This window comes from Protobothrops mucrosquamatus, unplaced genomic scaffold (assembly GCF_001527695.2).
Source record: "Protobothrops mucrosquamatus isolate PMUCROS unplaced genomic scaffold, P.Mucros_1.0 scaffold_254, whole genome shotgun sequence".
Lineage (NCBI taxonomy): Eukaryota > Metazoa > Chordata > Lepidosauria > Squamata > Viperidae > Protobothrops > Protobothrops mucrosquamatus.
The window spans coordinates 448,120-474,409 of record NW_015386330.1 but is presented as its reverse complement, the minus strand read 5'-3'; the positions used below and the strand labels follow the sequence as shown (position 1 = coordinate 474,409).

General features: G+C 38.0%; 2 protein-coding genes across 2 annotated transcripts in view; both read right to left on the bottom strand.

Moving 5' to 3' along the window:
* The window catches only part of LOC107302019 (cytochrome P450 27C1), a 32,801-nt gene extending 28,094 nt beyond the window's left edge, over positions 1 to 4,707 (bottom strand). Inside the window, exon 1 of the mRNA XM_015831157.1 lies at positions 4,366 to 4,707. Coding sequence (XP_015686643.1) covers positions 4,366 to 4,707 — 342 coding nt within the window. The remainder of the gene's footprint in view (positions 1 to 4,365) is intronic.
* A 3,656-nt stretch (positions 4,708 to 8,363) lies between these two features.
* LOC107302065 (general transcription and DNA repair factor IIH helicase subunit XPB) overlaps positions 8,364 to 26,290 on the bottom strand; it is a 21,527-nt gene continuing 3,600 nt past the window's right edge. The window contains exons 3-15 of the mRNA XM_015831192.1: positions 26,001 to 26,237; positions 25,061 to 25,110; positions 24,325 to 24,460; positions 23,839 to 24,000; positions 22,470 to 22,674; positions 21,751 to 22,065; positions 20,974 to 21,158; positions 20,221 to 20,423; positions 15,451 to 15,547; positions 15,126 to 15,243; positions 13,635 to 13,753; positions 10,337 to 10,489; positions 8,364 to 8,776 (exon numbers count right to left, since the gene is read on the bottom strand). Coding sequence (XP_015686678.1) covers positions 8,642 to 8,776; positions 10,337 to 10,489; positions 13,635 to 13,753; positions 15,126 to 15,243; positions 15,451 to 15,547; positions 20,221 to 20,423; positions 20,974 to 21,158; positions 21,751 to 22,065; positions 22,470 to 22,674; positions 23,839 to 24,000; positions 24,325 to 24,460; positions 25,061 to 25,110; positions 26,001 to 26,237 — 2,115 coding nt within the window. The 3' untranslated portion in view covers positions 8,364 to 8,641. The remainder of the gene's footprint in view (positions 8,777 to 10,336; positions 10,490 to 13,634; positions 13,754 to 15,125; positions 15,244 to 15,450; positions 15,548 to 20,220; positions 20,424 to 20,973; positions 21,159 to 21,750; positions 22,066 to 22,469; positions 22,675 to 23,838; positions 24,001 to 24,324; positions 24,461 to 25,060; positions 25,111 to 26,000; positions 26,238 to 26,290) is intronic.

Below are 26,290 nucleotides of genomic sequence, written 5' to 3'. Positions count from 1 at the left end.
AGTTCTCACCTACATCGTCCATATAGGACGACTCGGGAACTCAACTCCTACCCCGGGCAGCTCACCGATCCCCTTATGCCCAGGGGAAAGGTATCAAGCCGTTTGACAGCAGATGCTAGCTGTCAAACCGGCTTTTACGCAAAACAGGCGGGAGGCAGCAAACAGCTGCGACCAGCGAAATCGCCTGCCACCGGAAGTGTCTTTCAGAGTCCTTCTCAATACCACTTTCAGCAGCTTCCAATAAACAGTTGAACAATAGTTTCTCTGTTTAGATGTAAAGTTGTACCAACAAATTTGAAATGATTGGTTACATTTGATTAGGCATCTTTTAAAATCACAAATACGCAACCAAGCAGAGTTCTCTGCTAATTCAAAAATAGCTTTGGTCTATTTCAGGGGTGTCAAACTGCCGGCCCATGGGCCGGATGCGTCATGGCAAAACCAGCCCACCCCATTGCCGGCAATGGAAAAAAAGTTGTGATATGTCACAACACATCACGTGATGTGGCAAGTTTGACACCCCTGGTCTATTTCATCATACACTTCCTAGTTTTGAAAACTGAGTCATTTTTTCTGTTTTTGTTCTATTGTAGTTTTCAGACATAAGAGCAAAGCTTTGTTTCCTTTACAGAATTGTATCTCCATAGACTTCTGGCCAGCCAATTGTCTCATCTTGCCTCCTAACTCCTGAACTTGACAATTTCCCCCCCTTGAAGCTCAATAACCAATTTGTTTGATTATCTCCTTTATTCCAGTTACCATAGCAGCATCTAATTACTGTAGCTCAAAATGCTGACATGCTATCCTTCACCATTAGTTCCTGGGAGCAGTTAAATGTAGTGGAGGAAAGGTGGTTTGGCATCTTTGTAGCTTTTCCAATTAGCAATTGCTCAAAGTATTTTTTGGACATGGCTAAGTAGTAAAAAAAAACTTGCTAACAGTTTTTCAAAGTTATGTGAAATGAAATATGGCGAATATAATTAAAATATGGACAAATTTATATCTGATTAAATTTTGCTACTTTAGGTGTAGTGGTCAGCTATCATCAGCTACATATTAAACAAATGGATTCAATATGTTTGGTTCTTGTAATCTTCCAGGAAATTTCTACCTATCATTGCAAGATATCCTACTGAACCATAATGATCTTGAATAAGGATATTGATAATATTACAGACTGTCTTTAACAATCAGGGAAGGACATGGGGGGTGGAAGCAACCAGAGCAAGAAAGCTAACAAAGAACAAAGCTCCCTATAATAAGGTAAACCAAATAGAACTAGAAATCAACCAAAGGTAAGAAATGTTTTATCAAGTAGAAAACAAAACCTAGCTGAAATGGACTTAATCAACATTATCAACATCTGAACTAGGAGGAGGATTTGCTATAAAAGGCTGGACAAGAAGTTGATTGGAAACATTGTGTATATTTACCATCTGAAACTGCAGTTGTTTTTGCCATTTTATCTCCTTGGGTAATTGCCTCTTGAGGATTTGGTATATGAGAGTGAAAAGTATGTGTATAAAAATACTGAAGCAAAACTTATCTATTTTGTGCTCAGTAAAGCTAGTAGGTTAACAATGGATTCTTTTGTGCATTGTCTTGTCATTTAGTGTGAATTATTCACTCATCCACAATCCCTATAAATTGTTATCTCACTAAGAGACATGAATAAACTCCCAACTGCTGACCACAGATGCATTTCCAGCAAACTCAAGATACCTGCTCTTGGTTGTTTGAGCTGTAAAGAAAGCAAATTGGAAGAACTGGAAAGGAGTCCCTCAGTGGGTAGTGAAAGGAAGATTAGGTAATTGAGATATTGTAAAAATCATACTTATGATTTATGGAGCCATCCATCTCACAGCAGTGATTCTGAGGTAGTCCTCAGTTAACAGAAACAGAGGCCGAAATTTTTGTCACCAAGTGATAGTCATGGGACCATATCATTTAGCTATTGCAATCCTGGCAGCCTCATTACTGTCATTTACCAAATTTTACCAGTCAATAGTTGAGGTCCCAGCCCAATTCCCACCCAGCCGCAAGCCTTGTTATGGTATGGGACTGCTTCCTCTTAAATCCCCCCGCCATCTCCATTATTTTGGCTACCCAATGCTGCCACTTGCACCACCCAGCCCTGCTTACAGCACCATGTGCCATTACTGTACCAGTCTGGGCCTTCTTACAACCTTTCTTTTTCCATGATACAGCTGGGTTTTTCTTATGTGGTGGCCAGAGCCTCCTCTCACCAAAGAAGCCCCCACAAGCAAAAGATGGCTCCTGCTGGAAGGGCGATTAGCATTGGCATGCAATTAGAAATGACTTTATACAGTTTTAACTAATTACATTCCATTCTTGTTTTTCAAATACATTTTGTTTCCTTTAGTGCAGTGATGGCGAACCTTTTAGAGACCGAGTGCCCAAACTGCAACCCAAAACCCACTTATGCATCGTCGAGTGCCGGGCGGTTTGGCCCATTGGCTGGGTGTGGCCCATTGGGTGAGCGTGGCTGGGGTGGTAACGGCAGACTGGGTGGGACTAAAAAGTTCAATCAATCAATTTCAACTTTGCAAGATCTTTTTTTTCCTGCGAGAAGTTGAAATTGACTGATTGAAACTTTTTTTTTTTTTTTTTGCACACAGCGGCGGAGGCCTAAAGCGAAAAGGTTTTATAAAACCCAGCTGAAAGCCCAGGACTGGGGCGACAACGCGAGTGCCCACAGAGAGGGCTCCGAATGCCACCTCTGGCACCCGTGCCATAGGTTCGTCACCACTGCTTTAGTGGCTTGGCTTACCTCTGTTTTATAGACCTCTATAAAGGATAAGTGGGATAATTATGCTTGTTGAGAAATACGAGCTCTTTAGCAAGAGTTGAGAAACACTGACGCTCTCATTGCCAGCAACGGGGGATGTCAAAAGCACCAAAGATTCGGGGGGGGGGGGGCGAAGGGAGGCGGAATCTATGTAAGCAAATATTAGATGTGTGAAAACACCCTCGCTCCATGGCAACCATCTTGTCATGGAATGGGGGAGGGACTACGGAGCCAAATGTAAAAAAAATAATAGTAATCAGGAGCCAATGGGGAAAGAGGACGGTCGGAGAATCCTGGCCCATTCTCCCGAAATTCGATCCATCCACCACTAGAAAGCGCGCGTGTACGCACTGCGCGCGCTCCGCGTCAGTGATTGAATACGACGCAGGGTTCGTTTTCTTATCAACTGAATGGAAATTGGAAGAACGAACGGAAAAGATAGTAGGGTTTTCGTGGTTCTAGCTCGGTCCCCCCCCCACCACCACCTTGGAAGCGCCTTGTGGGGAGAATGTGCTGTTGTTGTTGGGGGGGGGCGGGGGGGTTTGGCACCGTTAGAACCTCGCGGGCGCGCGAAGCGGCGGGCTCGCGCTCGCAGCTCCGTGAAGCGAGAACGGCAAGCCGGCTGAAAAATGGGAGGGCTTCACAATGCCCGCCTTTCTGTTAGTGAGGCTGTTAAATGCTTAGCCGGCAGATCGTGCTGCTGCTCTCTCCCTTAAATCGTCCAAATGAAATAATCTATAGCATGTATACAACGAGCAGCAGCAGTTTTTAATAGCGCTGTATACCGAAGAACGTGGGTAGGGGCCAGAATAAGCTAAAAGGACAAAATGGTCTCTTACCCTGAGAGAAAGAGAGGTGGGTGGGTGGGTGGCTGAAAGCCTGAAAATAGGCTGCTGTTGGCTCTGTGGGCAAAGCCCAGCAATGTGACTTGTACCCGGACACTCTTGCAACCAGATTGGAAAACCAACGGAGAGTATTTTGGTCAATTAAATTCAATCTCAAGCGGAAAAGATATTTCAGTGCAGAAATACTCTTGAGGCAACTAAAATAAAAATCCAAGTATATATCTACTTGGAACTAACTCCCACGGAAATGGATGCAGCTGTAAACTAATCCAAGCATTCACTGAATCATTTTCCTGTTTCCCTCTCTTTTGCAGCCTTGCTCTAAGTATGGGAACGTGCACATGTAAACATGCTAACATTAACCTGACTACCATTTAAAGGCTGCAGATACCTTAAGTATAGGGGTTAAGTTAACAGTCTCTTATTCCTCATCCCCACAAGTTACGCCACTCCACTCCACTGCAATATATGTTATTAATAAAATCGGAATCTAAAATATTTCTGCGGAATGAAAAACAAATCATCACAACCAAACAACATGATAGCTGGGAGATGGAGAGAAAGTAGGAAATAATACTTATTCTTAGTAGTAAAACTCTAGTATTAAGATGTCATCGCCATAAACAGCAAGCTAAGTTTTAAGAATTGCTTTGTGCAACAAAAAGCAAATATAATCAATCTCAACAATGATTGTTTTTCATTAAATTGTACCTGGATTTCATGAATGCGGGCAAAACCATCCTTGCAGAAAAATTCAATGAGATTGGAGAAAGTCTTGGGTCCTGGCATTTCTTTCAGGCTTTTCACTCTTCGGCAGCTTGGATGCTGGCTGGGTTTGAGAAGTCCCTTGGCTTCCTCTGAAGTTTCCACCATCTCCTCTTCTTTGTCCTCTGTTGCTGCAGCTGCATTATTTTGCATCTCCAAGGAAGTGCTGCCTGAAAGTTTGGGCAGCTGGTGAAACTTATTGCCAAAAACAACACTATAAACACAGTTCCTTTGAGCCTCAATCACCTGTTTGCAATCCATTTTCAAAGCTTTGGAGAGAAGAGACATTTTAAGTTAGACAAAACTTTTGCTAACCCTCACAAACTGATTTTCATTTAAACTGAGCTTCTCTGTTTGATTTCTAGTCAAGCAGCGCTTCTCCAAACTCTTACTGCCTAAGCATCAGTTTACACAGGCCATTATTAAAGACTCCCTCCCCGGAGGCTGAAAAAGGCGGGGTGGTCTGAGACTTCAAGAGAGAAAGCCGATGATGCATTTTGTTTCATTTAGGTCGGAAAAGTGCCATACTTAAATACATCATCTTACAGTGCCAACATTGGGGCTTCTATTTTACATTGGTTTGGCAAAAAAAAATGAGTTACGTGTCTATTTTTTGTAGTTTACTTGGTTTTTATGTGTCAGTTAATACTAAAATAGAACATTTGAAAGTTTATTTAATGTGTAGCAATGCATTACAGAAAAGGCACAAAAAGACATCGTTTAGTGATATTCATCAGTGCTTAATTTCATTTTATGTTTCATATTAAATACAGATAATACTGTATCTTGAAGCTAATGTGCCTTCTCTAAAGCAGAACTATTTTATGTAATTATTTTGATTTTGTTTGTGCCATGTTTTAATTTTTATTATAGTTGGATATTTTAAAAGATTAAAAAATAACTATGAAGAGAAAAGACAATTTTATCCTGTCAGAATCCGTTTGCATGGATTTCTGAGAAAACTCATTAAGTTTGTCACTTTATTCTCAGAATTGCTTCTGATGTGTACAAATATAATTCTAATCTTGATTCATTATAATTTCATTTAAATGGGCAATTTGACCCCAAGGAATCCTTTAAAAAAAGTCCTCATCTTCCAATGGAATCTTTTGCTTGATGTCAATCCCATTTGCTAATAAAGGGGGTTTATTTGTGGAGATGGTACTATCCAATCCAAAGACTACCTTGCAGTATAGTTAAGTCATTTTTTTCAATGCTACTGTAACTTCAAATGGTCATTAAACAAATGGTTGTAAGTCAAAGACTATCTGTATAGACTTCACTGATCAACAAAATTTATTTTATTACTTAGCATTAATCTAAGTGAAGTTCATTCTAATTCAGGAAACACATTGAGCTCAAATTTCAAGAGTATGTCCACTTTGATATTTCAAGTTATTAAATCACATAGGGGACAAATTGGAATAATGTGTAACATACAGGTCAATGAATAACAATCATTTCCCAAGATTACATTCTAGATATGGGATAATAGGAAAGACAAATACGATTGTCAATAGCATTATTAGCTCCTTTAGTTTTACTCGTGTCCAGTTTCATATATCCACTGTAGTTACCAAAGTAGTTTCAATTCTATATCCAAGAAAAAAACCAAATAATTGGTCTAGATATTTCAAAATGGAAATAATATTTAAAAAACTAGCTTAGGCCACCATCCACAATTGTGTTACTACATAGAATCAGCTAAGCCAACAATTAAGTAAACTATAGAACTATTGTATCAGCCGATAATTAAAACCATTAGGTTTTAAATGTTTCTGCAGAAGTTCCATTGTCGGGGTCTTTCTGGAGGGATGGGTAAGATAGATGCAAACTACAAGGTAAAACACTGTTTCAGGCGCTCTCTCTCTTCACCTCATAAATGTTGGACATACTAAGCCTTCTCACCTAGGATAATGTGTATTGGAAGGGTCAGTGCATCTGGAGATCATCCTGAATTTACTTACTAGCAAAACATGTAGGACAGTGATGGCGAACCTTTTAGAGACCGAGTACCCAAACTGCAACCCAAAACCCACTTATTTATCGCCGGGTGCCAGGTGGGCGTGGCCCACTGGGTGGGCGTGGCTGTGGTGGTCATGACAGACTGGGTGGGTGTGACCAAGGTGGGCATGGTCACCTCGATGTTGGTCGTGGGGAGGGATGCCTGGGGGGCCGGGCAGGATTGGGGGAGATCCAGGGGGTCCTGCAGGGTGAGGCGAGGCAAGGTGAGGCAGGGCGGGGGTGCCATTGTCGCAGGGCCAGGCAACGCAGGGGCCAGGACGGCTGCTTCCTGACACCATCGGCCCCGGCACACAGAAGCCAGCGAACACATGGGGGCCAAGTGTCTGTCAGCAGCCATAACCTGCCGGCCCCTCAATCGGCGTACTCTTGGGCTCCGCAGCCCACCGCTAGCAGTTCAGAGAAGCCGCCTCTGAGCTGGACGGCCGACCGACAACTGAGGAGGCGGTTCAGTGGGTCGTGCCCGGGAAAAGGAGAGCATGCGAGGCCAGGAAGGATGGGATGATGGGGAAGGAACTCAGCCATGCTGGGATGCATCCGGCCATGTGGGACCTCGGCGAGTTAACGGGCGGCTGGTTGAAAAGGGACAGTTGCCATCTCCAGGGCATGGCATGCGTGCCCAGAGAGAGGGCTCTGAGTGCCGCCTCTGGCACGCGTGCCATAGGTTCGCCACCATTGATGTAGGACTTTAAGAATTAAAAACAACACTCTTGAATTCCACTTAAAGCCTATATAATACAGCGCTATCCACTTGTATTTATATGGCTGAAGTGAATCTATTCTTTACCTACTGCAGCTTTTGAAGTTTTCATAGGTAGCTTCATCTAAAACAAATTGCAGTAATTATTTTAGTGGTTGTAATTAACTGTTTTCAGACCTCAGTTTATTGAAATATATTTAAATATGCTGAAGATAATTACCAGAACATAATTAACAATATGGCATGCTCATAATAAATTGCCGGAAGTCCTTTTACTTCTAATAGAGTTGCATTAGAGATAAATCCAAAAGGTATGCTATCTTTTTTCTCTGTAACCTCATAATGGTCTCTCAGTTTAGGTCTCACCCTTTCAATCACTATTCAGGCAGAACTCTTTGAAATCAACAGGAGTTGTGTGTGAGTAATGATTGTTGGACAGCAGCTTTTGTAATTGTTTTCTCACTCTTTGAACTCAACACTTACCATTTTTTAAAAAAAATAAGTTTGGCAACTTAGGTTTATAGGGTTTTACTTTACTAAGACTGATCACATCCTAAGCTGCCTCCCACTAAAGCAAAAGGAGATGGAAAATTTAATTTGTTTTACTTGATGTTAGCTTGAGTCATAGTGACAGTCATTCTTCATGTTTGTCTTTGTGCCTTTTTCTGACAGCTGGGTAACCTTCAATTTAATTACTTCTGTTGTATACATATTTATCAAATACCACCTATGGAGAATATGTCAAATGAACTCAGCAGTCATGTCAAAATGACATCTTATCCTTTGACATTTTCTAATTAAGAAAAGGAAGTACACATTTTTAATATGAGATCATGGGAATTATGTAGTGATTAATTTAAAGTTTTAAAGTAAGCTAGAATGCTGAAATTTGTACAGGATGTATAGTGTGTAGTGCATTGCCTAATTTTTTACCTATTATACTGCAGTATAAGAACATAAATAGTGAAAATGAATGAACCCTAATCCTAGTACAACTGATTTTTTTCTGAAGAATGAAGAATAATAGTCAAATATCCTTAGCAGAAGTCTGCATGTGGTTAAATATTTCTACCCTTTTTATCCCTAGTCTTTCCAACATTTTTTTCCAATAACATTTTCTCTGTTTCATACTTTTCCCACCTCCCAGCCCCAACAGCCAGACTAAATCACTATAAGGTGGTTTAAGACACCAGAATAAAATCATGAATGGGGGGAGATGAGAGTCTTTTAATATAGAGTATTTTTATTCAGTGCTTTCAGATACTTGCACTCTTATTATCTTCTTGCTACAAATATAAATATAAAACACATTCACAAATATTCTTAAGAATCTCTGAAATTATTAAATAAAAATAAAGTTAATAGTATTCCCAGAATATAGAATACTGAAATAATTATCTTCAGTTGTGAGCAAATTGCTTATTCCATTTCCTCAATTATGAAATATGAACTTCTAATATTTCTTTTTATAGGAAGGAGATATAATGCATTTTCCTTATATTATTTCCTAAAGCGTTTAAAAAGTGGATGAATATGTTTATTTGAAGACGCCTTGCTTCGTGAGGTTTGATATTCCATGTAAACTGTATCATCTGCTCCAGACATGGAACTCATTGTGCCATAATGTCGGGATATCTAGAAAAGAACATAAAAATTAATTTTATTTACTTATTTAAAGTATTTATATAGCCACTCATCTTTCAACCAACTCTGGGCGGCTCCAATCAAAAATTAAAATACATATAAAAAGAATTAAAAGGCATATAAAAAGACATGTAGAATTTTAAATGACATTATACCTTCTTTAAATCTATAAATAAGACTATAGCCTTTTTCAGACAAAAAATCAAGTTGCACTGAGTATCTATATTTAAACAGCCACTCACAACTAAGTACTTTTGCATAAAACTCACATAGATAAAATGTGATTGGAGCACGGGCAGCTAGGATAAATCATAGGGTTTGAATAAAATATATTCCTAAACAACCAAATGATTTTAGTATAGACAACAAAACTTAAATGATGAAAATGGAAAAATTCCCTCAGTGCAAGAGAGGGCTAGTGATCTTACAAGCTATGGTATTATCTGTGACACTCTACAGAAGCAAAAGTTGGATTTTAAAAGAAACAGAAGAGTACTGACACTCTTGAACTTTGTGGTGTTGGAAAAGAATATCATAGGCTGCCAAGGAAACAAAGACATGGATAACTGAAGAAATCAATTCAGAGTTCTCACTTAAGGCACAAATGGCAAAACTCAAATTTTCATATTTTGGACACATTATGCAAAGACATCTAGAGAAGGCTGTAATGCTAAGGAAGGTGAAAGGAAAAAAAAGAGGATAATCACCATAAGGTTGACGGATTCAGTTAGGTTTGCCTAACCCTAACACTAACCCTCAGCCACTAAGTGAGGCAGTTAAGCAATTGCTCATGTGATTGCTTTGTTCAAGAACCACAAACCTGGCACTTCAGGTTGCAATCTCCCAGGTTGTTAAGGAGATCAAGGAAAAGAACTGTCTGTGGAAGGATTTTAGCTCTGCACTCAGTTGAGGCAGGTAATCCTCTCATTTTCAAATATTACTGCAGCCTGCCAAAGAATTTTCCCTCCCCTCCATGCACAAGGGAAATCCTTCAGTGAGCTGCAGAAATAGAACTGAAATCCTGAAGATTTTAGCTTCTTTCCTGCAGCCCATGGAATTATTTCAACTCCCCTCTATCGCCTCTGCTTGTAACCTTCCTTGCTAGTTTCCCCCATTGGCTTTCTGGGGAAGCAGGCAAGGAAGGCTGCAAGTAGCATTCACATGATTATGGGGCACGTGGCAACCAGTTGTAAATGTGAGCCTGTGGCCAAGCACCTAAAATGCAGTCATTTAATCACCTGGGGGTGGGGGAGACATTTTACAATCTCCAGAAGCGCTATCATAAGTCAAGGACTACCTGTACAGAGGTGTTGGGTACACTGTTGGAAAACATGAAAGACCATGGGGATTAATACTATTGTAGCAGACAGGGAAAAGTCCTAGGCTATAAGCCAAAACATTCCCTTGAGTGATAAATGTAAAATTGTAAAAAATTATTGGAACACTATATTTCATTTTCCTTTTATATAAAATGTTCTCAATTATGTGATTTAAATGGCGCCCAATTTACAAAATTGACTCTGGGGTCTTGACATAATAATAACTACTTGCCTGAGATGACTTTGAGCCATATTCTCCTGCAACCACCTCTTCTTCAGCATCCAGATCAGAGGCTTGTAAAACTTTTTGGAGGAGCTGCTGCTGTTCTTCTTTGGATGAAAACATAAGTTCTTCCTCTTCCATACCTGCAAGTTTAGTAATTACCTGGAAACAGGAAGAGACACAGTATTATTCCATTCTATTCTTTACCATTATTACCATCTCAAGGGCAAAGTGCCTATGCTGAGTCTTATTTGGGAAATTTTAAAAGTTGAGAAAGATTTTAATGGGAAACTAGCTGATATTGCATATGCTTCTAGGACATGGCTCATACTATCAGTTTTTCAAATGCTGCAGCACGCTAGTCATTTTGTTATTTTTTTTCCTTGATTTTATTGTCACATTATTTCATTGATAAAAAAATGTAGTGACAGTGTAGTCTTTCATTTTTTCCTTCATCATCTTCTATGACAACCAGATTTTATGGATTTATGGACAACCTAAGTGCCTTTCTGCAAGTAAATTTAAGTGTGAAAAGAAGATTTACCCCTATGATGACCATTTCTTATTTGCTTATGGGAACGCATATTATCAGTTCTTGTACATACTGCCATCATATTCTGAAAAAGGTAGAAGATCATATATTATATCAGGATGTTACTCTGGGAAAATCCCTTCACCAGTGGATCATTGATTCAAGGAATTGTAAAATGCCCATGATCGAACATGCATAAATAAAATAAATTTATCAGCAAACTTTCTTCCTATTGGTGTTTTATAATTTAATTTAAAGTTTTCACACAGTTAAGCACACATCTCAATAAGCATCTACTAAGGAGCATCATGATTTTTAGAAGCAGATGATATAATGGCAACACTAATGATGAAAAAAGTATTCAATATGTTGATGTCACTGACAGTATATTATATCATTATAATTCCAATCTAATTTTTGAACAGAAATCTAAAAATTAAAAATAATCAAAGATTCTATTTTTCACCATAATACAATTTTTATCAGAGCATGTCTAGTTTTACAGACAGTAAAAATTTGGCATCTAATGAAGTGACCTATAGCTCAAAAGAACATTTTCTTTTAATATTTGTTAGTTGAAAAGATGGTACAGACTTCCAATTTTCGGTATGATAATAGTAACTATGCATAAAATAAATCTGAACTGTCTGGGTACTTCACCAGATACAAAGTTATAAATAGGGTCCTAATAGAAACCACAAGAGTGCTTTATACTTTTCCACAGGAGTATAAGCTTAGCATCTTAACAGCATCTTTTTTTTTTTGCATTTACACTAAAAAACAGCTGTTGTGAAGATATTAAAACACACTAAATTTAGTGCTCTTTGGAGTTTAGGGACAGTGTTTTGATTTAATTATCTTACCAACTAAAAAAGGAGGTATGAGCACTCCAAAACACAGTGTTATACTAAGAATCTAAGTGGAATCTAAATATGCAGCCCTTCTGTATTACCTCCTTATTTGGATCAAACTCCTAAAAATTTTCAGAACTATAACATAAAAGAACAAACTAGTAAGGTGTATCTCTTAATTCTTTTGCTACAAGAATATTTCTTAATACAGCTAAAGAATTTTGGTATATAAATATAAGTAGCCTTCGACTTACGACCACAGTTGAGCCCAAAATTTCTGTTAAGTGAGACATTTGTTAGGTGAGTTTTGCCCCATTTGATGACCTTTTTTGCCACAGTTGTTAAGTGAATCACTGCAGTTAATAAGTTAGTAACCCAATTGTTAAGTGAATCTGTATGTTGATGACTTCCAACTCTATATTTCCACTCTTGGTGGTCCAAGTGATGCTGTGGCCACCCTCTCATGGTTCCTTGAGGCTGTGGGGGCCTGGATGGGGAAATATCAGGCTTCCACTGAACCCTGGTAAGATCGAATGGCTTTGGGTACACAGGACTCGGCGATCCAGGACTTTGTCATCTTTAACTCTGGATAGGGCGGCATTGCCCAAAGAAAGTCCTGGTCCGCAACTTGGGGGTTCTCCTGGACTTGCAAATCCTGTTCAAGGAACAGGTAGCAGTTGCGACTAGGACAGCCTTTGCACAACTTCATGTTGTGCACCAGTTGTGGCCTTTCCTAGACCAGGATTCCCTGTGCTCAATTGTTTAGTCCCTAGTTATCTCACAGCTGATTATAAAACACTAGACTTGGGGCTACCCTGGAAGAGCATTTGGAAGCTATAGCTGGTGCAAAGTACAGCAGCACGGGTAGTTTTGGGCCCCCCAAGAATGGCCGCTGTAACACCACTGCTCCGCAAGCTGCATTGGTTACCAGTCTGCTTCCAGGTGTAATTCAAGGTATTGGTGATCACTGTTAAAGCCCTTCATGACATGGGTCCAGGTTACTTGAGGGATCGTCTCACCCCCTGCGATTGGCCCGTACCACTCGTGCCAGAGGACGCCTGCTGCGGGTCCAGTCAGCACGAGGATTCCGGCTGGTGGGGTCCAGGAGGGCTTTCTCTGCTGTTGCTCCTGCCCTCTAGAACATCTTGCCCCTTCCCAATATGAGGTTGACACCAACCCTCCTATCTTTTCGTAAGAGCCTAAAGATGTGGCTCTGCCAGTTGGCTTGGGCCCCAATGGGGGAACACTGCAATGGAGTTATTGACTGAGTAATTACAGATCCCCTTTCCCTCCCACTCTGCCCCTGCCCTCCCCGTATCCTTGGTTTTAATATCTGATTTTAACTCATTATGTTTTAATGGTATATGTAACTGTAAGCTGCCCAGAGATACCCTGTAGTAAGATGGAGGGGGGGAATACATATTTATTATTTATACATAAATAATAAATATGGCTTCCCCATTGACTTTGCTTGTGAGAAGGTTGCAAAAGATGACCTTGGGACCCAGCAACGGTCATAAATATGAATCAGTTGCCAAACATCTCAATTTTGATCACATCTTCATGGAGCTGCTATAAAGGTCTGTGAAAAACGGTCATAAGTCACATTTTTCAGTGCCGTTGTAACTTTGAACAGTCACTAAATGAACCATTGTAAATTGAGAACTACCGGTATACAATTTGTCCAGTAGGCAGAAACATAATTACAATGCAACAGCTAATTCACTTAAAATAAAGTTAAAATAGACTGGTTTTCTGCCATTACAATATAATAAAAATATTGGACCTCTGGTGGCACAGTGGTTAGACTGCAGTACTCTCTAACTCTGCCCACAGTGTGCAGTTTGAACATCTGAACATTAGAACTTATGATTAAAGCCTGTTCTGTGTTCTCAATTCTGCAAATTACACATAACAGAATTACCTTAAAGCTATAGCCTTGATCTACTAGAAACCTTTGACGTTTTGTAGAATATGCCATTTCTTGAGTGTCCTGAGAGACCAAAGAATAAAAAAAGGCATTGTATTCCTCTGCAATCATTCCTGAAGGGAAAAAAAATAGTAATGGAAGATTAAGCTCACATCAAAGCAAGTCAAAACCTTAAAGAAAAACAAAGTTTTGTTGGTTTTCTCTTGTCTGCAAAAGTTTCTTCCTACCATTCGTAATTAAGTATACAGATAACAATATTTCTGCCAAATTTAAATTTACAGATTAGCAAAAGAAAAGAAAACCTCAAACTTTTCTCAGCTGAAAAATCATGATTTCTTCCAGGAAATTTCTAGTAAGTGTTTTTTTCCCCAGTTAATGGAAAATCCCCCTAATTTGGCACATAGCCTATAGCAGAGTGTATTACAGCAATTTTGCCCTCTGAAGAGGAGCAAGTCTTCACCCTGAGTAGAAAATCCTATCCTTTCTCTGGTAAAAAGGATATACTTTCAAACAAAGCATTTTTCACTCCCACTCCCTTCAATTTTTTTTTTTAAAGAAATGTATGGTGACCATCTGAATCCTGGATGCTTCCTTGAAAATAAAAAATGATATAGAAAATGTTATCTTGCTTTTTTACATTAAAAGAATGTTTTAAAATTACAGAAAGTTAGATGGAAAAGGAAGCGCCCAAGATAGCAAACCAGGTATCTACATATAAAACAGACACCCACGTGTCAAATTGGGAGGCCCATTTTTTTAAAAAAAGTATGTAATTTATCAAATATAGTTTGCTAGCATCATTTTAATGTTCTTAGTTTGGAAACTTGTGGAATACAAAAAATGCATTTTATAAATTCTAGTAATTTTTTACAACAATTATCCTTTGTTGTAATTCAGCTGGTCACAGAGGCTTAGTTTTGGATCTAAAGGAAGGAGTACTTTGCGCTAAAACACCTGGGAATCCTTTAGCAAACATTCAGCCAGAAAGCGCTTATATGCATTAGTCTTAAAAACACACCTCATACTCACGTCAGATGTCATTATTGCTAACTTTATACTTTGGCTGGTCAAGCTGCTAATGGAATACCTCAATCAGTCTGTTTCCTTTGGGGTAGTGTGGCATGAAAAAATACTTCTCCAAGCCCTAATCCCATTGTAAAACAATACCACAGTGGTACAAAGCTGTTCAATCAGAATAACAAAAGTCTCTTTAACCCAAGATCTACTAAATTGTCTCTTTAAAAAACTAAAAATATTAAGTTTTGGGAGGAATGATTAGGCAGGAAAGAGAAAAGGAAAGATGACCCCCTATTGAAGTACTTTTAATAATTTTGAATTTTGTCATAACCTGTGACCTTGAGCTGACGAGTGACAAAACAGGACAATAGCAAACTGTATGTGCTTAGTCAGCTAAATAACATATTGCTTTCACGCTTCGGTGTTCCATTAAAATCACAGAATATTGCAACACAAGACTCCATTTACCTTTTTTGGCTCTTAAGACTCGACCCAGTCTCTGAGCCTCCTGTCTTCGAGAGCCCCCATGAGATGAAATTTGAATGAGAACATTGGCTTCCGGCAGATCAAAAGATGTATCACCAACCTGTAATGCATAAGCACCTTTTAGGAAACAAACTATATTCTCATATTAATGTAGATAACCAAATCTTAGTAAGACATATTAGCTTGTGGCCAACAATGAAAAACACATGAATATGAAAAAAAAGTAAAAAATAATTTACAGATTGTTCAAAAGGAGTGCTGAACCACTCTAATTTAGTCCAATACCAAGCAGAGAAGAATCCATTACCTTGGAGATAAAGATGGTATTGATTTTGGGATTGTGTTTGAAATTCTGCAGTATTTGCATCCTCTCCCCCTGTGCTGTAGGCCCATAAATATAAGGTCTAAAAGAGACAATATGCATACATAGAAAGGATCAAATAGTTATATTTTACTTCCTGGATTCAGATACGTCATACAATCTAGTATGAATATATTATGATTAAGATGAAAAAAAGCACAGCAATATGCTTTCACTATGTAATTAAGTTATACTTTTATAAAAGAACTTTCCTTTTTTTGTAGCATTTTTTTTTCTTGTTTATTTTTAGTTCACTGGATTGCGTTCGGAGTCATTTGGAGACAAATTCATTCTGTCAGACACCCCTCCCGCCACAGAAATAAATCCTGACAGTTGTAAAATGTTATGTGCTTGATGTGTGCCTCATGATTCAACAGATCAGTGGGTGGAATATATCTACTAATCCTACATGAAAGGAGAGAAGCAGCTGTTAAAATAAAAAAGGTATTTTCTTCAGCTGAACCAATGAACTTGTACTTAACAGCTGTGTTCTTCTTTCCCCTTTCCACTTATATCTGATCACATCTAAATTGCATTTTGAATTAAATTATTCTGGTCTGAAAATAGTTCCCTGGGAGCTACAATGAAAATTAACAGTCAACATATATTTTGTGACAAAGTAAACAGATGCTGCCAGAGCATGGTGGAAGTATTCCATCTAAGATACAATCTAAGGTGTCTGCTAAGTTCATATGCCATATTTAAATAAAATAAAAAGCTAACACAATTCAAATTAAGCATCATGTTTAAAAAAACATGCATGAAATTTGAAATATATACCTAATATCCAATAGAAGAGAAAGAAAGAAAGAAAGAAAAAAAGAAAGAAAGAAAGAAAGAAAGAAAAAAGGAAAGGAAAGGAAAGGAAAGGAAAGAAGGAAAGAAGGAAGGAAGGAAGGAAGGAAGGAAGGAAGGAAGGAAGGAAGGAAGGAAGGAAGGAAGGAAGGAAGGAAGGGCTTAATATACATGAATATAAACTTGAAAATTAATCACAAACTGAGAACTGATGGTTTCTCTGAAGTTTCCATGGACCAAGTAAATATGCTACAGTATTAATGAAATAATTTAAAATATCCTCAAAGAAGGCTCTGAAAATTATTCCATATGACAAAACCACCTTGGGGAAACTTAGGTTCAAATTTTAGCTGACTGATAGAAGTTCACTAACTGAATTTGGGTTGGTGATTCTTTTTCATCCCAACCCACTTCACATAGATATTGTTGCATAAAAATTTGGAGGAGAAAACTGATAGGGGAAATATATATGCTGCCTCTGGTACTGGAAGAAACAGAAAATAAATCTAACAAGTAACAACCAAAATGCTCAAGCTACAACAGCAACTACTATTTAAAAGAAACCAAAAAAGGCTGAAACACATCACTACGTAAAACAATCACACTGCAGCATTTTTCCTTCAAGTTTCTGTCTTGAATTTAAATTCTGCCTCTGATACTAGACTTGAACAATTTGTTTAAATACTGCTTCTGCAAGCTATCCTGACAGTGAAGGTACCTTACTTTTCTGCTGCAGAGGTTTTTCAAATGATAATTAGTTAAACTGAATATGTAGCATTGATCTTTAGAGTGCTGGAAAACGCATGGCAAATTGTGACCAGCACTGATGATGTTACCTAGTTTGGGTAACGAAATGTCTGCAGGAAAACAAGTAAGCTCGGGGAGCACCAAGGACGCCTCACATGGCAAATTATTGTTATCAACTATATGCTTTTTTGTATACAGGAAACAGATGGATAACCGTGAACATATTATTTAATGTTCTTCTCAATCAGAAAATAATTTTTTTGTTCTTCAGTCACTAAGTCATGTTCGACTCTTTGTGTTCTCATGGGCAATAGCATGCCCTGTCCTCCACTATCTCCTGCAGTGGGCCCAAATTCTTGTTCACTGCGTTGATACTATCTAATAATCTCATCCTGTGCTGTCCCCTCATACAACAGCAAAACTAAGAGACTCTTAAAAGTCTTATTCATATTGCAGTGTTTTAAGTTATTCTCCCTATTTTATCAAATAATTACAATGTAACTGCCCTTTGAATTTAGATTACATTATCATAAAGCAGCTTTAGGGAACCTTTCATAAATTTCTCAATAGCAAAATATTCTTACTGCATATACGTTGTTCCTTTACAGAGATGCAAAGATATTATACATTACAATTTTGAGATGGATGGATCCCTTAGCTGTGACCTCTGGAGACCTTCCAATAGTAGCTATAGAATTCTCATTACTTATTGGCAAGGCTTTTTTTGTCATAGAACACCTAGAACCCTCAAGGCCGTGGAAAAAACCTACCTTGGAACATCCCATCCGTTCCAGGATTGTATGACATGTGTAAGTTCCAGCACCTTTTTTTTTTTTTTTTACAAAAAAAGCACTGCTTATTGGGATAAAAGAGGAAAGTACCTGAGGAATGATGTAGCTTTAAGATAACTGTAATCAAATTCAATTAAATATAGATTTGTCCTGACAATGCCCAATTATTGCCCCTTTCTGAAATGCAATCCTCAACACTTCAAAGGCCCAGGATATCCTCTGCTTGCCAATAATTATGCATTTGTAGTCGTAACTGTACATGTAGTAAAATAGATTGTACTGTAACTTATTCATCAAGGATTCTAACTTCAGAAATCTTTTTGTCCCTGGTTGATAATTAACTCCTGTAATTTCATGCAAATGAATATATAATAAGAAAAAAGTAATACTGCTGATTTTAAGGATTTAATATGCAAAGTCACCAACCTGGAAGAAGTCTTTTTTTGCTTCTGACATTTATTAAACACACAAATATCTGTAATTCATGAATACTTACTTGCCCAATCTAACAGCATACTCCTTCAAAGCAAACACATTGTCAGCAAAGACGATGATCTTATCATTCCTTCGTTCGTGGAATTTAATCAGGAACTGGCAAGCTCTAAATTTGTTTGGGTTCATAGTATAGAGCAATATCCGCTTCTTTGTTTTAATAGCTACGTATTCTCTGTAGAATTCAGGAGACATTGGACACCAAACCTACAATTATATCCAATAAAGTACAAACTTTAGTAAGAATAGCTCAATAAGAGTTTACAACAGAAATGTGACAAGGATAAAAGATTACACTGTATGATAAAAAGAAAAAAAGGATTTACGCTAGCAGGAAAGATAAGGCAGGGACAGATATTTGTAGCCATTTAAAAAAAAAATCTGATTATTTAAAACTCCATAAAGAACTATTAACAACTTCTGATTCTATCCCTAGCAGCAATTGACTAAAGAGAAGTCATTTCTCTTCCCTGTTGAAGATTTTTCCCTCAGAGAGAAGACTCAGGAAAAGTGTGAGTTATGGTAAGGAGCTACAAATAGTGAACAAGAAGACTGAAATCATAAATAATAAAAAAAAGAGGCAGATCAAACCAGGATCTCTAAAACAAGGCACATACAGAAATTTTACTTCCAGTATGAAATGGTCCAGAGTTTTACATCCCAATTTTAAATCAGCTGAGGAAAAATATTGCTGCTGGAGAACGTATTTGTTGGAGTCACTGTAGCACAGCTAGCACTGAACAAAACATTCCTTACCTCAGCACACTGGACTTTAGCAATATAACCACTGTTTTGCAATTCCATCCAGTTGGCTTCATAGAGTTTAGGCCCAATCAGGAAATTCAGGTCTACAATTTTGTCATCTTCTCGGACAAGAGTGGCTGTTAATCCAAGCTTGCAATGGGCCTGAACAATAGTGAGCACACGCCTGAACATTTTTGCTGAAAGAATTGGGCAAAAACCAATGAGATCCTGTCTGAGGAGTATTTAAAAAATATAGCACCATCTTAATTTTTCATGCCATAAGTGATATTAAATGAGAATCACACTGAATTGGAATCCTATGTTAAAATTAGATGTGTTTAGTTGATTTCCATGCACGTATCTACATGATCAGTTTTGTAACAACTTAACATTATTCCTTATCCAATTCATTTCACAAATTTCGCCCAATATCTGTATGACAAAGTCGCGCGGATCCGGGAAGGCTTAGACTCCGACTGGTTGGCCCAGGGGGAGGAGATAGAAGCAGGTCTTGAGATGGTTGTATGGGAGGAGTTTGACTCTGTGGCTCCCGAGGACGTGGACAGGGTCTTGGGGAGGCTTAATGCAACCACATGTTTGTTGGATCCGTGTCCCTCNAGGCAGGACTGGCCTAGGGGGTATTTTAATTGGTTTTAACAAAATTTTAATAGAGCGGCCAATTCAAATATTTATTTTTAATTATTTTAGATTTGTATTTGGTATTTATGTGGGATTGTTTTAAACTGGCTGTAAGCCGCCCTGAGTCCTCCGGGAGAAGGGCGGGGTATAAATGAAATAAATAAATAAATAAATAAATTATTGCCCCTTTCTGAAATGCAATCCTCAAAACTTCAAAGGCCCAGGATATCCTCTGCTTGCCAATAATTATGCATTTGTAGTCGTAACTGTACATGTAGTAAAATAGATTGTACTGTAACTTATTCATCAAGGATTCTAACTTCAGAAATCTTTTTGTCCCTGGTTGATAATTAACTCCTGTAATTTCATGCAAATGAATATATAATAAGAAAAAAGTAATACTGCTGATTTTAAGGATTTAATATGCAAAGTCACCAACCTGGAAGAAGTCTTTTTTGCTTCTGACATTTATTAAACACACAAATATCTGTAATTCATGAATACTTACTTGCCCAATCTAACAGCATACTCCTTCAAAGCAAACACATTGTCAGCAAAGACGATGATCTTATCATTCCTTCGTTCGTGGAATTTAATCAGGAACTGGCAAGCTCTAAATTTGTTTGGGTTCATAGTATAGAGCAATATCCGCTTCTTTGTTTTAATAGCTACGTATTCTCTGTAGAATTCAGGAGACATTGGACACCAAACCTACAATTATATCCAATAAAGTACAAACTTTAGTAAGAATAGCTCAATAAGAGTTTACAACAGAAATGTGACAAGGATAAAAGATTACACCGTATGATAAAAAGAAAAAAAGTATTTACGCTAGCAGGAAAGATAAGGCAGGGACAGATATTTGTAGCCATTTTAAAAAAAAATTCTGATTATTTAAAACTCCATAAAGAACTATTAACAACTTTCGATTCTATCCCTAGCAGCAATTGACTAAAGAGAAGCCATTTCTCTTCCCTGCTGAAGATTTTTCCCTCAGAGAGAAGACTCGGGAAAAGTGTGAGTTATGGTAAGGAGCTACAAATAGTGAACAAGAAGACTGAAATCATAAATAATAAAAAAAAGAGGCAGATCAAGCCAGGATCTCTAAAACAAGGCACATACAGAAATTGTACTTCCAGTATGAAATGGTCCAGAGTTTTACATCCCAATTTTAAATCAGCTGAGGAAAAATATTGCTGCTGGAGAACGTATTTGTTGGAGTCACTGTAGCACAGCTAGCACTGAACAAAACATTCCTTACCTCAGCACACTGGACTTTAGCAATATAACCACTGTTTTGCAATTCCATCCAATTGGCTTCATAGAGTTTAGGCCCAATCAGGAAATTCAGGTCTACAATTTTGTCATCTTCTCGGACAAGAGTGGCTGTTAATCCAAGCTTGCAATGGGCCTGAACAATAGTGAGCACACGCCTGAACATTTTTGCTGAAAGAATTGGGCAAAAACCAGTGAGATCCTGTCTGAGGAGTATTTAAAAAATATAGCACCATCTTAATTTTTCATGCCATAAGTGATATTAAATGAGAATCACACTGAATTGGAATCCTATGTTAAAATTAGATATGTTTAGTTGATTTCCATGCATATATCTACATGATCAGTTTTGTAACAACTTAACATTATTCCTTATCCAATTCATTTCACAAATTAAATCTACAGAAAATTAAATAGTATCAATTCGGGCAAATCATTGCTGAGTTGGCTAATATCTAAATCCAAAAGCCATGCATTAGTGGATTTTTAAAAAAAAATTCCACCAACAAATAAAAAAACCGCAGCAATTATCATTAAACTATAAGTACAATAAAAGGTGTATCTTTGATGTTTAAAAATGTATCGAACTGCAGCATTCATGCTAATGTTATTGTTTCATTTTACATATATTAGATTCATTATAAAGGTATACTACTTTTTACAAAGCAGTATCGTCAACGTATTGCAGAATAATCCGGGTTCCTATAATTCAGTAATGAAACCTGGGCTGGGGCAAAACAATAGCCAGGTATTGGGGCTTTACCAGGTATGGTATGCACTTCATCGAGGATCATCAGACCCCATTCTTGGCTCTTCAACCATTCCATCACTCTCTCTGCCTCCCATGACCTCTTTGTTGTGTGTCCCAACATGGAGTAGGTGCTGATAGCTATAGAACAGCCAATTGGTTTGTCTTTGGCATCAGAAGTAAATCGGCAGATTTGGCTATCATCAATGGTAGACCACATCTTGAACTGGGCTTTCCACTGCTCCACTGAGACAGCAGAATTACCCAATACCAGGCACCGCTTACGAACAGTGCAAGCAGCTGTTACACCTACAAGTGACTTGCCAGCACCTAAAGTGAATGAAACAAAAATTTGTCAAAGCTTTGCATGGAATGTACTACTATTCGGAGAATAAATAATACTGAGCCAGATATGTCCCACTTAAAAGAGCTCTGAAAGCTCTAACCTAGTCCCTATCAAAAAAAAAAAAAAGATACCAACATGGTCTGAAAGTAACTCATGCCACTCTGTTGCTGAAACCAATTATAAACTATGTATAAATTGTACAGAAATCAGATAAGAATTCTGTATGAGATGCTCAGAGATATTGAAATGAGTAGTGTGCAAGAGGAAGAAATAGATAACAAATATGGACATCCCATGAAACAAATGCTATTTTTACTAGTATTATCTCAGAATCTAATCTCAATCAGGTAATGCTAAAGAATATTCCGTTTCAACAGAATCCACTCACCACAAGGCAAGACGATAACCCCAGATCTAGCACGACCATTCCCAAACATTTTTCTCAAACTCTTCTCCTGGTATGGTCGGAGAACAGCTGTGGGTTTCAAGTCTATGTTAATATCTGGATTCACAGAATCATTTCTGAAATCATATTCAGCAAGCAGAGGGTACTCCAGCTGAATGCAACGCTTCTGAAGCTCTTCAATCATTTCCTAGAAATGGAAACAAAAAGGTTAGGAGGGTCTTTTACAGTTCTTCTATTCAGTTACTCATTTAAAGCTATGGGAAAGTGCTTAAAATTTTCCATAAAGTTTGAGATGTCAGATTGCGCTTGCACTCTCTCTCTAAAACAATGGTTCTCAACCTTTTTAATGCCACAACCCCCAACCGGTCGTAAGTCGAGGACTAAACCAGTCGTAAGTCAAGGACTAAACCGGTCGTAAGTCGAGGACTAAACCGGTTGTAAGACGAGGACTACCCAACCGGTCGTAAGTCGAGGACTTTCCCTGCCCGGGAGCGCTGCGCATGCTTGGTTCCGCCCCCTGCGCCGGCCGAGGCGTAGCTGGCAAGCGGCAGAGACGGAGCAGGCCGACCACCAGCTGGCCCAGCCCAAGGGAGGTAAGGCACCCGCCGGAAAAGGGGGAAAAATGGCGTACAAAAAAATGGCGGACAGCCTTGCTTGGCGACCCCCGTGAAATGGTCGATCGACCCCAAATGGGGTCGCGACCCATTTAGGAGATGTCAATGTTCTTTTGGTTACAAGGGCTTCGGGTGTGGGTGTGTCGATTAATGAAACGTTCAGAAACCAACCCACAAGCTCGGAGAACAAATCTTTACCCTCATCCTACACCCGAGCTACAGATATTCACCACTATTGCAAACTTTGTCTTTTATAGACTGCAGTTGTGAGCCTAATTCAAATCCCTAACTTCCAGCTGCTTGACTCACAAGTTGACCACAAAAACCTCAGTTCCTGCTATCTACCGACAAGGAGCAATTGGAGAAGTACAGGTGAGCAATCTCATGGTCTTTCCTTGTCTGGAGACTGCCAATCTCTGCCAAAAAGCAATCCACACTCCTTTAGGGATAACTAGTTTGCCATGGAACTACCACAGAAACTAGAGTGTTTTGGATCGATTCCTTTAATGGACATATGTTGCAGTTATACAACACTACTAAAACAGGTTTCGCTGTAGCCTGAAATGCAAATTTAAAGGAGGACTAGGCAAAGAGACACAAAAGTATTTAAGGGGGAAAAAAAGATTTAAATTATCGGACATCTCATCGCATCAAAAATAAGATATTATTTTATAAGTAGTTCATATTCCATATGCTTCTATAAGAATAGTAAGGTATAAGTAAATTCATGTATTTACCTGCTTCACTTCAAAAGACACAGTTTGAGTTTCCTCTTCCTCTTCTTCATCTTTGTCCATTTGTTCATAAAATTCAAATAAGTCAGCAGGGACATCTGGTTTATTCTGACCGTCTGGCCCTTGAGAAGTTGATGGCCCACTATTTTCACCAGACTTTGAAATCTAAAATACATAAGATTTCTCAACTGAGCAGAGAAAAATGAAGCCAGATAGAGGCTCATTTTATCACTGGGATAGGCAAAGAACATTTAAAGAATGTATGAAAGCAGACTGTACAGATACAATAAACTGTAAATAAATCAACCCTTCCCTAAGAATTAATAGTGATGACAACAGGCACAAAAATATGTGGCATATTCACCCTACTGAAAAGGAATTCTTATAAAGAGAAATCAGATTTGACATAATTGTTCAACTATAGTTACAGAATAAAGCAAATGGCTCCCACACACTATATAAAGTGTGTGGGCCATAATCTCAACCTACTGCAGATTTGCTCTTGAATGTTTCAGTTATGAGTTCAGTTTCTTCCCCCTCTGCATTTCTCAGGCGACACTCCCTAATAACTTGGTCTTGAAGAAGTTGCTGAATGACTTCAGGGTGGGTGCTTTCTACAAAATACCTAGCAAGTATTAAAAAAAGGGGGGGAAGGGAGAAAAAAATTATACAAATAATTCCACAAATGTTATAACTTTTTACCATTTTAACATCTTCTTCTATAGAAACATGTGCGGGTTTTTAAATTTTCTTCAGGTAATGTGCTATTCAATTGGAGAAACACAAAGAATTTATACCTGACTATGTCCTTAAAGAGACAATGACCACATTTGTACATAAGAAACCACTAATCTTGGGTTAACAAGTCACAATTTGAAAGAACATACACTGGTTAGCTTGGGTTATTCTGTTATTTGAATTTGGGTGTTTGCTGCATTTTAATTTTAGTTCCTTTGTTTTTTCTGCAGAGACATTACATATTTATTTGTTTGAACCCATCTGATTTTGTTTTATTCCTGTTGACACTGGCCATCAAAAAGTCGCTCTTATTTTTAACGTTATAATTGTATATATTTCTGATTCAATCATATTTTCTTCAAATACCTTATGAAAAACCAAATTTGTTAACTGAGATAGCATCAAAGCCAAAACTAATACCAGAACATACAAATGAAAATGTCATATTCCATAACTCAGAAAACACATCATGCAAGTAACTTTTTACCTGTTATGCTTCAGGACCAGCTTCACCTTTCCATAACTAACAGTACATAGCTACAAGACAATAATATTAATTAGAAATAGATGAATAACATTTATTTGTATTACACATAAAATTAAGTGACTACAGTAAACTTTCATCAAATTATTCCATAAGAAAGGGAAATCAAAACTAAATGTTTGGCTGCAATTCATAAGAAAAATTGCCTTGAATATTAATTTGGACCATATGATTTCATATGCCTTCTCCCAACTTAGCACTCTTCAGATGCATTACACCAAAATGTTTATCACCCAGATGGGGACAATTAATAATAATAATAATGATGATGATGATAAAGTTGGAAGGGACCTTGGAGGTCATCTAGTCCAACTCTACTACTTCTGCTCTACTACTTCTGGAGATCCAAAGGTTGGGAATGGCTGATTTAGCAAAACTCATCATAACAACTTTCTGAAGCAGGTTTTGCCACTTGTGCCCATATTTTAACATCTACTAACAAAGTGTGTGCTCTTCTAAAGAGACAAAAAAAAAATATTAGGGAGGTCATAAATGGCCAAAAGTTTGCTTTCATAATATGATTACTGTATTCTTGTAAAATCCTGGCCGAGTTCCATAACAGCAAGTGGGAGCATTGGTTTATTACCATGAAAAAAACAAGCCATTTCTGTCACTTATACCTATCTTGAATCAACCTTTCTCTACTTGCATCCCAGTTTTTTGTCTTCCTTAATTATGCTGAAGTAAACAATCAAATGTAAATACTAAAGTATATGGCATATTTCTTTCATTTGATTTCCAAAATAATTCTTGCCATGAAGCTCTGTACCAAAGCCAAACACAAGAGAAGATGCAGTATCTCTTGAGATGATTTATTCCCCCCCCCCCAGCATCCAGCCCTTTGTATCTGGAACATGCAATTAGATAATGAATGACAGTGTACCTTAATAAACTGAATGATCCCATCAGGCACACCAGTCTTACTCAGTTTTTGTAGATATTCAGTGATATCGCTGGTTTGCAAACCCACACTGACAGCAGCATACAGGGAGTAAGCAGTCAGTTTATATTCATGGACATGGGTAGGTCGGCAAACTGGCTCAGCAATGGCCACAAGAAAATCCTGGGCATACTTGTACACAGGTGAAAAGGCTTCTAAGAAAATATGGCCATCAGGAGCCTAGAGAATAGACAAAAACTTTGAAGATGACCAAAATAACTACATGTACCAAA